Source organism: Numida meleagris, chromosome 9, assembly GCF_002078875.1.
Source record: "Numida meleagris isolate 19003 breed g44 Domestic line chromosome 9, NumMel1.0, whole genome shotgun sequence".
In the NCBI taxonomy this organism is placed as follows: Eukaryota; Metazoa; Chordata; class Aves; order Galliformes; family Numididae; genus Numida; species Numida meleagris.
The window spans coordinates 1,433,791-1,447,990 of NC_034417.1; the positions used below are offsets into that span (position 1 = coordinate 1,433,791).

The following is a 14,200-nucleotide window of genomic DNA, read 5'->3' on the forward strand; positions in this document are numbered from 1 at the left end:
TTACAGATGTCAATACATTTTCCACCCCCCCCAAAAAAACCTTTTTTTTCTCCAGCATTTCCAAATACCCTAGGCTCTGTAGGGGTGAAGCCAAGCCAAGCGTTATGAGCACCAGCATAAGCTGCAGAATGATGAGATAAATCACTGGATCTTCTGTCCTGGAACAATATAAGAAATTGCATTTATGATGATTTAAGAGAGAAGAATACAACTCAACCCAATGTAAACACTTCAACATGCTTCTGAAGTACTGCATTTGTACTGTCTCAGGAGTCCAAGCGTAGCTGGAGCTCCTTCCAGTTTCAGGAAGGAAGAAATGACTCAATGACAATACTGAATCACAGATGTTCTAAGGTGGCTTGATTTTCCTTCACTTTAGCCTATTTTCAACTTTACTGCCTGATAAATCTCACCTGTAACTCGTATCGGGATCTCAAAGAGCTACATCAGAAGTTGTCCCGCTCCTCTGCCCATCTCCCCACTGCATCCATCATCTGGGCTTTGGAAGCCTAAGCACCAGCTGCCTGCTATTTAACAGGGACTCTGTCTAATTAACACATTTTTCTTCTTCACTGAAAAGGTGTTAATTATGTGATAAATTTTTCCAAGTGGAAAAGAAAAAGAGCACAATCTCTCTGACAATGTATTGCACTTGTACTTCACTTGGACAGAAAAAAAACAGCCTAATTAATATTCTGTGTCTTTCCAATACTGACCTTCACTAAAAGGGATTATTTGAAATTAAGTTAAATCTATACATAAAAGTAACAGCCAATACTCTGGAGAGAGAAGAAGGGTGCAAATACTTCCATTCCACAGAGAACACGAAAACATACCACCTGATTTCACTCATCATCTACCGGGTTTCATGGTTTCCCACTCATTTATCACCAGAGAACGCGGTCTTTAATCATATCACCCCTAAGAAGCTGGTTTGGTTTTATATCGCTGATAAGCGATGGGTTTAATTTTTGCAGTGCTCTCACTGCTCAAGAACCTAATTCCTGCAATCTCATCTTGCAGCTTTATACAGACGAAGGCAGGTTACGACTTGCTAGGGAGGAAAACATTACCCAGAGAGCATCGTACAAAATGCATGAGCCCTTGATGGAGCATTAGATTCACTGCACAGAGAAGGAAACTTGAGGATTACTTTTCCCAAGTCCACAGACAGGAGGATTAACGCTGGCTGGATTCAGCCCAACAGTCCCCATTTCTCTGCATTAGGAAGCCTTGCTCAGTTTGACGTGCAAAAAAGATTTACGGCCCAACTAATTCCATTCGTTTGCCCAAGCAAAAATTCAGGGAGCCTTTAAGTAAATGGTTCCGAGCCTTCTGTGTTGCAAGGCCGTCCTGGGAATACATCCTGCATAGCCAACAGAAACTGCTCCGCACAGAGGCACGAAGGAACGCCCGGCTCCTGGGTTATAAATCAGAGAACTCAGACTGGAAAGGATTTCTGAAGGTCCTCTGCTCCAACTGCATCTTCCTAAAGAAAAAGCCACTTGGATAAGGGCGAGGACTGCAAGCTGCCCATTCATCCTTACCCACAGACATGCACACAGCACACAGTGCTTTAATTTGAGGGCTTCCTCACAATTAACAAGCAAAGCTTCACGGCACACCTTCTTTCAGCTGCAACTACTATCTTACTGTCACTTATTTTGCAAAAAGCTGATCTTACCAGCTGTCATAATTGAATGAAAAAACACGATTTGCAGGCAGAAACAACACATGTATGTAGTAGGAACTACATCTGTGCACCTCCGATTTCAGAAAGTTGCTTTCAACTCAATTATATTCCCAATCAGCTTCACCTCTCCAGGCATCTCTCATATTCAGACATCCCTGTATGAGATGTGGTCAGTGTTTCCAATGCTACGTTTGCAACAACCCCACGCCTGTATATCTGGATAACACAAAGCAGGAGAAATGAAAATAGTTCCAAATCTGGAAAATACAGCAAGAGAAGAATTATCAGAACAACAAACAATACCTGCTCCCTCATTTTGGCTCCATACATGACTGCAGCCAACAGGCTGACATCCATTTTCAAGTGTAGTGGTCAGCTTGTGTTTTTTCCTAGTCCTCTAGCTGGGAAGAACAAAGTTCCTCTAGTTAAACTGTGCTGCAGAACAGCACAATCTGATGCACCGAACATAACGCAGGCTTGGGCCATGCACAAACTGAAACACATTCCACTTCATACAGGAAACAAACTTTGATAACAGATTTTAACTGCAAACTTTGTTACAGGAAACAGCGTGTTACACATACTGAAGCTCCTGCAAAGGGCTCAGAAGTGCTGGTAACCAATGCAGCGCATTACATGTACCCCCTGTTCAGATGACACACGGGCACTCACTGAGTAAGAAGATGCTATTTTTACACAGCCATGTCCCTGCAGGGCATTCTGAAGCCCCCACCATAGCTCATTTTCTGCTGAGTTCAAGTTCCGCTTTCACTTTATAGGTTCTTCCTTACAAAAATGTGCTTTTTTGTTAAACCCAGTTGCTCAGAGGCACTGAACAAACATCATCTAGAAAGCTCCAAGCGTCTCTGCCCTGTGAGTTCATTTATTAAAGTGATTCTCTCTGCCTTGGACGTCCTGGCTGGATAAGAGTATACTACTGCCAACACTGAAAAATGCCACTACAGGCACGATATTAAAGCCTTCTTTCCTCTTCCATAGGAAGTATAGGTAAGTCCTCAGTTCCTTACAATGTTAGGATCAACGCTCTCAAACAACTGATCAGCAGAGCCATGATGAAACCAACGGATCAACCTGAAGCATACATTAAGTTGCGTGTGGAATGAGACCCAGAACAACAGCAAGTTCATCCATTCATTCAGTGCCTGAGAAAGCACATTTCTTCCTATTTGAAAGTAAATGCCAAAGGACTGCTCTTCAAGTCTTTAGAGCAACTCACATCCACCACAAGTTGCACAAAGACAATGGATAAATCCTAGACAGAATTACATTTAGGAAAGCACGAGTTTGAAATGCTGCATAAGAAAAGCAACTCTGGTTATCTTCACTGACTAGCTGCTCAGACCAACACCTTATATAGCATCAGTTAAACGACTGTGAAAGACAAAGCCATTCCAGTGATTCCAGAAGGACACACACCCCAGTTCAGGGTAACACCAGCAGAATGAAACAGGCTTTTAACCTGGCAGCATTTTCAAGTCCCAAAGAGGTTTGTCATTATCAGGTTCCTGAGCACAACACAGGCTGCTAATAGCTCCCCAGGGCTCAGCACCATAGGACTGCTGCAAGAGTCCAGTGACTCAAGGCAGCTCTCATCCTGCAGCCAACTGATTCCTGTTTGTTCAGAGGGTGCACGTTGTCAGGAAGCTGGTTTGAACACACCAAGAAGCATTTACCACAACAGATTTCCTTCCACAGAGGATTCGCAGCCCAGCTTCTCGCAGGTTTTTCCAAAGATTAAGCTTGCATTGTCCTTTGAAGAGGAAGGCATTATTCTGCAGTTCTTTCCATTCCTGCTTCTTCCCGACCCAAGTTAGGGACAAAAGGCTTACAATTCTCCATGCAGGGGAAAAAAATAAGCTGAGATTTAATAGCTTTAACTCCTTTTTAGGCCACTACAGAAATACTTTTGTTGTAGCTAAGGAATGTACAAGAGCTTCTCTAAAACACAAAATATCACTCCTTCACACGGCCAAGAAATAACTGTTAACAACCAGGGCCCATTCCCTAGAAGTAAATGGGAAGAAACTCAGCTTCACAAGATAGAAAAGCAGTTACCAACAGCTCTGCTTCTCATAGAAGGCAGCAGTTTAAATTTGTCCAGCATTCACACCTAACACAGCAACTGAAGCCTGCTTCCTGAAGATCTCAAAAATATTTTAAGACGACCAGATCTGCATCCCAAAGATACTGGAATCACTGTAAGATGTTGGGTGCAGACAACAACAACAAAAATAAATAAATCTTATGTTCAGCTTAGTTACTTTGAATCCTCAAATTATTCATTAGCAAGCTAAAGGTTTGAAGCACTTTCCAGTTTTGCTTTGACCTTTCCTGATCCAACAACTGTGTCTGAAAGGAGACTGATTACATTTGTCCCCAGTGCGAGGGAAGCACGCGCTGAATAGCAAACCCGTTTTTTCCTCTTTTAGGCATCCTGCAGAACGAGCTGCTCCGTCTCATCCGTGATGAAGGAAAGTGGGATGTTTTAATACACCGACCTTTGCAGAACTGTTGGATTATGTAACAGGTCACACAATCCGAGGCGGGGCTGCAACCAAGTCATCCAGCTAAAGAACAGAAATACCAAAAAATCGACGTGCAGAAAAAAAACTGAATATTAGCAGATGGAAAAATACATTTTAAAATGCAAAGAAGAGTTTAACTTTCCGCAGAGTAAGATTTGCCTGACAGCGATATGTGAAATGCTCCAGGAGTGGGAGCTAGAGAAAGGATGCTCTATTTTACTTCAGCAGTTCACGCTCTTGTGGCTGCAGAAACTTCTGTCTCCAAACTGCTCGCTTCAGGCTCACACATCTGTAGGTCAGAGGCTGTGATCCACCTGCCAGCCAGCCAGCCTGTTTTCCAGAACACAGTGCTCTTCTAGTTACAGGGAAGAGGAAGGAAATATATTAAGAAGATGCCACAATTCGCCAAACTTACAGATGCTTAAGTTGCATTTTTGGCTATTCTTTTCCCCCCCAAGGCACTTCTCCAGCACAGTTCAGCCTCTCCCTGTTTTGACAGGCCTGTGACTCTAACGTGCCTCTGACCACCAAGCCTTTGCTAACCCAAAGAGCCCTACCAGCACTTGCCACCTGTATGTAGGACATGCCAGCAGAAATAGCTTTGCTCTCCCTGCTGCTCGGTGCCAGCACATGCAGCCACACCAGGGCACGTCATAAATCAGATCCTTCTTTGGACCAGGGCTTTGATCTCGCACGGCCTACTGACACCGCTCAGATTATTTGTACAGAAATAAACTTCTGAGGGCAGCTCCTCCACAGCATCAAATACTGCTATTTAGAAAAATCAAATTCAATTCAGTACGAACCAAGATTGATGTGAGCTTCACTGACCGTTACCCGCACTGTGCAGCTGAGACACGGTGAGTTTGTTTCCGTGACACACACAAGTGATGCACAGGAGGACAACTAAACATCACAGGAGTCCAGCATGGATAAAAGGGACCATTTTGGAGCTTCTGGGTTTTCTAGAGTCAGTCAGCCTTACAGCTTTAAATGCAGCCTGCAGTCCTCTTGCCCAAAGACTCCTATTTCTCCTGCATCAGAAACAGCATCTCAATTAGAGAAAGAGTGCATCTGGACTCTTCAAGCAGGTAAAACAAAAGGGAGCTTGACACAAAGTAATGACAGAAACGCGATCCTTTGCTCAGCATGAGGAAGAAAAATTGTTCTGTGTGTACCAGCACATCACGGACACATTATAGAGATAACACGATGGGACTGAAACCCAGAAGGGAGGGCAAGGATTTAGGATTTCACTGTAAAACAAAAGAACTCCATAGAAGTCAAGGCAAGATCTCGTGTGCCTGAGCAGTCCAAAGAACTCGCATGCAGCCTAATGAATATACCAGGGAGTCTAAACTGACAGCTGAGGTTCACTTCCAAGAACATTTAGCTTCATTTTAGAGATTGTGCAGTTTGAGAACACAGTGACCTAAACGATTCCGTTGAGTTCTAGTTGCAGAGATCTGCCCGAATTCCAGTAAGAATTCAGTTCTGTATCACAGCATTTTTGAAGAGCTGCTGTACTTAATATGATGGCTGCATCAAGGGATCTTTCAATAAGTTCCTGAACCAAAAAACCCTCATTTGGCTGTGCAGTTGTTCTACAAAGGTGTTTTTTAAAATATCTTGTTGGAGGTCAGACCAAAGCACGTAAAGCATTTATTCTGTATCAGGCCCTTCTCTGCAGTGGTCACGGGAAGAATGTCAGAACAGGGCAAACAATCACCTTCTGCCAGACCTACGCTGCTCAGGGATTTCCTAAACCAGAGGTGATATTTTCATAGTCATCTTAGAGCAAGTCTGCATTTCTCAAAGAAAAAAAAAAAAAAGCTTTATTTAGTAATTTTCCATCTCTGAAAGGCAAGAGCTCTCAATTCACAGAGGACGACAGTGTAATAATTAGGAAACCCACTGGGAACAATAAATCCACTTTTTTTTGTCACACTGAGGCCACAGAGCGAGAGAGCAGCACCAGCAGCCAAGGCATGCTCACCCTGCCAGTGCCTGCACAGCCAGCTCCTGGTTAGTACTTGCTAGGTGCAGTAGAAAGAACGGGATAAATCATTCCTGCAGTTTATTTGCTTCCTAGAAAAGGCATAAAGAAAAAAGAATGAGATAGTGTTTTGCTGAAAAATCTGAATGTAGGTCACTGACAAACAGCTGAATTCAGATATTTACTCACTGTATATTAAAAAGCCCCACGCTCTTCTATATCCACCTAGATCGAAGAAGATAGAAGGAAAAAGATCCACGCAGCTCCTCACTCATCCACTTCCTTCTGTTCCTGCCTTGACCACTATTTCTAGCAGTTTAAAGCTGTTTCTCTGTCATTTTTCCGCTCCATTCTCACAAGCTCCCTTTCTGGAATCCCAAAATGACTTTCTTCTTAACTCCACACGGCTCAAGATCGAGGTCACTAAATAGATCCTGGGATGGCTAAAAATAGGAGCTCCACGAATCCCAGAGCAAAGCACACAGCTTTGCCTAAACCTATCTTGTGCTCCTAAGTGAGACCGTAAGTTGCTCTTGAGCGCTACGCAACTTAGAGCAAAGTGCTGAAAAACTGCCAGTTGAAAATTAAATGAATTCCGTGTGGAAGCAAATCAATATTGTGTCTCAGCTTTGTATGAGGCTCGGCATCCTTAAGAGACGTGAACTGCCCCATTCGCTTCAAGAAGGAAATGCCGCATTGCTTCTCACTGTCATCGCTGTCAAAGATACAGAAAAACTGAGCTGCACTGTAACCAATCTAACTACAAACAACGCAACTGAAGGAAACGAAGAATGCTCCTTGAAGGAAACAAGAACAATTACACTGCTGTCATGTTTGACAACAAGCAGTAAAGCTCTCGGTACAGAACAGTTACAGTCAAGGTACTCAAGTATCACTCACAGCTCTTCTGCAAAAAGGAACGGGCACAAATAAAGCTCAAGTACAACAGTCACAGGTGACAGCACTTATATTGCGGAAGAATCCAAAGGTGAAGGTGATCTAAAGCATTATAAAACCTTATACAACGGGAACCAGTCATCAAACGAACCTTAAATACAGCAGAAAGGAGATAATAAGGGAGAAGAGCAAAGAGGAGCCTGCTCAGAGACTTCTGAAAACATATGACTGTGCAGCACAAGACCTGGATGTCCAGCTGCTGCAGGGCTCAGGAAACACTTCCTTGCAGCACCTCTCTTCCAGCCATGTGGGAAGCCACAGCAGCAGCTAAGAGCTGAGCCCACTGTGCAGCCTGGTAGCCACAGGACAAAGGAGGCTGCTGCAGAACTCATTTTACCATAGGCAAAGGCCAAACAGGACATTATCTCCAAGTTATGAGATTTCTAGTTTATTTCCTGGAGTTGCTGAGGCCATCTATCACAGGTGTAGAGCTGCTCAACAGAGCCTACACCAAGAGCCTTCAGCTACACACTCAAGAAGCTCAGGATAACACAGTATGCTCGGAATAAACTGTTGTTTATTTGGTGACTTTCTGGCTTAAAACAGACCCCACAATGTGAATTACTATGCCGTCATATTGGCATAAAAACAGAAATATAAATTAATAAGATATAAAATGTCAGAGCACAAGTTAGCTGCTTGCAACTGCGGCTGCTTAAAGCAAAGGAGAGGGGATGAAATAATATTAGGTTACCTACGAAAGGCTGCTTTAGGTCAACTATTTGTACACCCAGGTTAGAATGCCTCAAGCAGAAATTAACAATGAGAAGTCCAAGGATAGGAAGCGTGCTGTCCTTCTTGGAGCCACACTGGAGACAAGATCAGTAACACCGTGCCAAACACGGCGGTCTGGAGCTCCTCACCCTTTGTTCTGTCAGCCTGCGTTCCCTTCACTAACCCTGATCACAGCCTGCTCGAACAGCAAATAAGCCTCACAGGCCAAAGGAACCACACAGAGCATTTACTCTGCCTCTCAACTAGAACACAGTTCTAAGAATTACCAAAGATCCCACGCCAAATTCTCATAACATCTTTCAGAGCTTCAGATCCTGTATCAAGATATCTTCCCCCCCCCCCAAACCAAGCAACCCTGATTTACATGACCACCTCTAGTGCAATCTTCATTGCTCTTCCAGGTCCTGGCCTCCAAAATTCATTTCAGATCTTCCTTACATCAGTCCTTATTTCCATCATCTTCACTTATGCCAGTCATTAAATACCATTTATAGCAACACAAAGGCAAGAGTTTCTTAACATTGCAAACACATGTGTGACTTGAACAACAGTAACAGTACAGCTGGACTGCAATTCGTAACTGCATGCAAACCAGTTCATTAGGACGAGCTTTGAATGAATATGAAGGGAATTGCAAAACTTGCACATTTGCAAGCTGAACCTGCTAAGGTAGCTTACTCTAGCTCACCCCCACCAAGCTCTTTTGGCCTAAACCAGGCCAGAAAGATCAAAAATAAAATCCAGGAGCAGCCTGTCAATATGGCATTTGCTTTTTCAACAGCTTCAAGCTCAGGACTGATGGCATCTTTTCACATCTTCCCTTTCCTCACCCATCACACCCTCCACCCTCCTTTCTTACGTCCTTCAAGATGCATCTTAGTAAGTGCATTTATTTGAGGTTCCCAAACAAGTGCACGAGCTCCACAGAGAGCCTCCACGATCCCCACATTTACTCAATGTAAGTAAAAACTGACAAAATGTGGGAAGTCGAAAATAAAGACACTACTTAGCTGCACCAAGCAGCACTTTGGCTTAACAGATTCATTAGTATATTATTTTATAACATGCACTGTTAAACAAGCCCATAGGAATTAAAGCATTCAAAAACATGGGAGTTTTTCTTTTTCTTTATTCATAGCAGAACACGACATCACAATCTAATTATCCTGTACAGAAAGGTTCCACAATGCAAATTCATTTAGCCGGTTAGCGTCTTGGGCTCTGCTCCTCCTCACGTGGAAGATTTGTAGATCTGCTCTTGTTCTTTCACATCTCCCCCAACTCTTTTTTTTTTTTGTATATACAAAAAGCTTCCAATCTGACATCGAATTTGTACACATACATGTTCCTGAGACAGGTCTGAGATTCCTGCAAAGGGTGGAGGATAGATAGCACGCTTCTTCATCCTTTTGAACACAGCTGTAAAGCAGAAATCTCTAGTTCCCTCCTTGCTTTTTTTTACCTCTCTCCATCAAAACCACCAGGCAAAAAGGCTGTCCCACCCTACAGCCTCCAGCAGTGTAACTGGGGGTCCTATTTACCCAGCAATCAGGACCCACTGCTCACACTTCGCCCCCAGCTTGCAGTAGCTGAAATAACAATGCTGACACCTCAGTGCTGCTCTCCACTGCATTCTGAACTGGGACAGTGAATAAAGTTCCGCTCTCAAAATGTTCTAATTCTTAATTACAGCAGATACCTACACCTTCTGATACTGCACGATGAAGAATCCTTCACAGCCTCAGAAGCTATCGTCTTTTTGCTCCAATGAGTTTGCGTCAACACAAGTGGTGACTTCAACCACCCAGCTGACCCAAAAAAGCTTCAAGCTTACCAAGAGAACATGAATTTTTAAAAGTCTACTGTAGCTATCTTACTAGGGGATAAACACTCCCAAGACCTTCAATCCAGACTGAAATTATTTTTAGATTTAATTAGACCAAATCTCCCGTAATGACAAAAGAAACAATGCAGTGCACGATGGCAGAGGTAGTGAAAACATATTCAGCATCAAGTAAGATTTTGTTAAAGGCACATAAAAAATGGCTCAGTGATCTCAATTGGAACAACTGAGTATTATTTTTGACAACTCCCAACTTCAAACAGCCTCCTCCTCCAGCAGACTGGAACTGAGGACAGTCAGTCCCAGCTCAGCCTCCACGAAGACAATGGGAGAAATCTATCTGTTGAACAGAGCATTACTGCCCTTCCATGGTTTGAGGCCACTTGCCCATGGCAATCTGATCTACTGCCAAGTCAGTAAAACACGGATGTAAGCAGAAGAGAAAACAGATGCGATTTTCCTAATTCCAACAGGGCCACTGCCCCCAGACAAGAGCCTCCTACCCAAAAATAAAATTCCATTAACACAGCTTTGTGTATCAGGTGCTTTTAAAAGTACGCAAACTAACAGATGAAAAACAGAATAAAATAAGACAGCTGACTGCCTAGAGCGCTGTTTCAGTTGATAAAACCAAAGCAAGCTGAAGCAGGGGTGGGTGCTCCAGAAGATCCAACAGGATCATGGCAAGTGGGAGCAGCCATCAGAAGGGAGTTGCCATTCAGCAAGAACACCAAAGAACTGCTCGGTGTAGAGAGTCAAGGAACACAAAGTAGCAGTGACCACTGTAAAGGATCCCACTGGACACGAGTCAAAAACAAACTGTAAAAAACGCATTTGTCCTGTGATGCAAATGGGAATGCCATCTGCAAGATGCACCGAGCGATCCTTCCACCCCACTGAGCTTTGGTCCGGCCCCAACTGGAACAGCGGCCAGTTCTACCCATCACATTCCTGAAAACGTGACTAAGAACACCCACAGAAAAGCACCAGAACAGCAAGGAAAATACAACGTACACAGAATGACCGTGACAACCGACCCGGAAGAGCACAGAAAGTAAATGTTGATGGAAAGGAAATACTCTAAACTGCACGGATGTAAGGAATAAAACGCCAGAAGAGGCAAGAGAACTGGTTTTGGTTTCCAGCTAGAAGACCTTTCCAGCTAGAAGATAAGGAGAAACCGTTTACCTAGCTTTCATCTTAAGAGGTTCCTCAACAGGAGCTGCAGCACCTCCAGCACTTGAAGCTGAGCAGTTTCCACAGTGGTTTTACAACCGAAGGATGAATCACAGGCTAGCATTGTCCTTTACAATGCAAGTTTTTTTACAATCGCCTCCTCTAAAGGAGTGCTTACAGCAAAAGAAACAGCTCATTGTGGAGGAGAGAATGCACATCATTCATGAGCATAACAAGCAGTCTTCCTGCAGGATTCTGTTGCAAGGACAGTTCATGCTCGCAGTGTACTTCAGCATTTAGCAGCACTTCCACTTGGATTGTTTCTCGACATAATTAAAGTCATTGTTTGAAGTGCCAGCACTAGCAGTTAACGCTTCGTTACCTGTTAGCAGAGATCTGTAAGAGTTTAATGCAATTTTCAAGCGTATACACGTTAGTCATCTTGCTTGTATTTAAGTTTCCTATGCGGGAGTTGTAGGAGGATGGAGAATAGAAACGGTGGAGAAAGGAACAGAACTTTGAACATTTTCCTCGATGCTCAGCCCACACTCACACTCCATAAATGCTGTATGAAACCATTTCTTAGTTTTATCTGGGGACCACTAAAATCACATCAGAATACAATCAGTGCAAAATGGCTGAGAAGCCGCAGCCAGAAACAGCACTCACGATTCTAAAAGTGTGACAATTTTTTAAATGCGATTTAAAAATTCTCTCCTTCAGACAAGACGCGATAAAGCCTGTTTTTAAGTGCACACTGCCAGACCAGAGCTCTGAAGGGGGAAGAACTGGAAAAAGTGAAAGCGATTCAGACTGTGTATTGGTATGCTAAAGACTGCGAATTTAACAGGAGCAGCTCAAGCATCTATTTCAGCCATCAGAAGAAATATAGCCACGCTCCTTTAAAACCAAGCCCCACAAGGTGGAAGTACTAGTATCCTGAAGTCTTGGTTTTGAAAGAAGTAGCTGTCAAATACACTGCCAAGGTCAGAAACCAGCAACCAGGGAAGGCATGGCGTTAATCACCAAAGAGGCAAGTCAAGCACCTTTGCACAAGGAGGACACTGCTCTGAAATGGTCACTTTCCAATCAGTACCAGTCGGAAACCACATGTTTACACAGACCTTCTTGACAGATTGATTTTTTCCAGCTGTTCCTCCTCATGCTTCCTCATCTCTCTTCTAACCCTCCCTCCTGTCACTTCACCTAAAGCACACGCTGGAGACAGATATCCAGAACTTGACAAGCTTCTCAGAAGAATCCTTGGGAAAAGTTACTTTTTCCTGACACACAACTTTTCCTGTGATCCCTAGGTGTTTATGTAAGAGCTTTAAATACAATCCATACAGATGCCAAAAACCCATTTCCCGTTTTAGTCAGCTTAAATCTATACGTGGCGCTAATTAAAACTATACTGGATTACATTAATTCTAGAAAAATTCTGCAGTAATCTCCTGTCAGAAGAAAAAAGCTCCTCCCAGCAGGCACTTAGGGCTTCACTGCACATTGCCTGTGCTGGCTGAGTGGTCCACGACCTGCAGCTTCAACAAGTCCGTAAACTCAGTGTTGCTGTACGTAGAACAACCTCTGGGATGTCATCTTTCACTACAGCGATGGCTATGTATCAATAACACATACTGGGATTCGTGGGCATACATTTGGGGTTATTAGTCCCCACACCTTCAAAGCACAGCCCTGTCAATGTTTAGATGGTTGCCACTGACAGATCTGCAGTGCCTATTCAAGTTAAATTCTTTTTTGAATGGCTTACCAGGAGTACATACAACGCAGAAAACAGCTGTACCTCCTCTTCATGCCAAAGCAAAAGAGGAATTGTTTCAGTAAGCACCTCGTTGGCCACCAGTTGCAGAAAAATCAGTTCCTCTGTGGCCGGGCCTGAGGTGCAAGCTTTAAACTTGCTTCGCTGCTATGACAGCAGTCAAATGGGAAGCAGAAATTCAATAGCAGCAATGCAACTTTTTCAGAAGGATCTCTGCCTTTGGAGCGCTCCAGTCCTTTCCAATAAGATTTTCACTCGCTTGTGTAAATTCCCAACTCAGCACAGATGCTCAGAGTCTCCCCTATCATTTATTGCTGGGACAACCCTAGTTAACCACATAAAAATTAATGAGCTCTCAGAAAACTCCTGGGGTCTGTAATCTTGCCTCATGCCAAAACCTGCTACTGCTAGGTCAGCTTCTTGTCAGCAGTGGAAGTCAAGAGTGAGGCACAGGAAAGCTAAGGCCTGCCATCTACCCCCAAAATGTATTCAACTGTTGACCTTAAGACACACAACTACTGTTAAAACCCAAGCGCCTGCACTGCCTATCAAGCAGCTAGTTAGCATCTTTATACCAGCTGCCAGCATTTGACACCTTGCTTGCTAACTCAACACATGAGCAGCTTCAAGCATGCGACCTATTTAACTCACATGTCACCTCACTTCACCCAAATACCATGGGAAACACAACGTGGGCAGATTAACCCCGCCAAGACCATGCTCCAACAGCGCAGAGCAGACTGCATCAATGCAGAAGAACCAGACTTTGTAGCCAGGGAACAGTCCAACTGGCTACTGACAACCAGTGGAATTTGCCCAGCCTCCGGCGCTCCTTACGAAAGGCTGTCACATTGCAGAAAGCCCACAGGTTTCCTCCATGCAGCAACATGGGTTGCAAAGCTGTTTCTGTTTAACAGTCACTTTGGTTTCAGACCGCAAAGCGTACACGTACCGAGGAAATAATTCCAATCTGAGATCTTTGGGCTGTTATTTCTTACACCTGCACCTCCTATCATCGTTGTTAAATAGGCTGAAGGCCTCAGTGCTTCTTTCCTGGAGCAAAGGGTCAAAGCCGACCTCGTGCTGCAAAGCAAAACCCACCTCAAGAGGAGGAAAGACTAGGATGGTGTGATATCTTCAGAGCAGAGAGGAAGGGGAGAGGCGAGCGGACAAAGTGACCACAAATCAGTGGGAAGAGGCGTATACATAAGGTGTAGTCTCTCTGCAGGTAACATCTCCCCAACACGCACAAACCTTGCAGCGGAGCTCCCTGCCCTCGCCTTGCTATGATGCCACACAGGGAACCCCAGGCACCTCAGGAGCACCCCAACCCTCCTTCGGGGCCACCTCTCATCTTGCAGCCCCCCTCACTCTGCCCCCATGTCCCCCCGGAGCACGAGGGGATGGCACGGAGCTCCTCGTGCCACCGACAGCCATGCACTCGGCTGCGAACTCGTCGGGGAGGAGGCACGTC

The 14,200-nt window shown here is 44.2% G+C and overlaps 1 protein-coding gene across 3 annotated transcripts in view; it reads right to left on the reverse strand.

Moving 5' to 3' along the window:
• The window catches only part of NPTN (neuroplastin), a 57,585-nt gene extending 43,828 nt beyond the window's left edge, over window positions 1-13,757 (reverse strand). The window contains exon 1 of one of the 3 annotated variants that reach the window (XM_021407860.1): window positions 13,679-13,757. In XM_021407860.1, coding sequence (XP_021263535.1) covers window positions 13,679-13,742 — 64 coding nt within the window. In that variant the 5' untranslated portion in view covers window positions 13,743-13,757. Of the gene's footprint in view, window positions 1-4,796; window positions 4,840-12,070; window positions 12,126-13,678 lie in introns of those variants that run through there. The other 2 variants (XM_021407861.1, XM_021407863.1) reach the window with 2 other exon arrangements.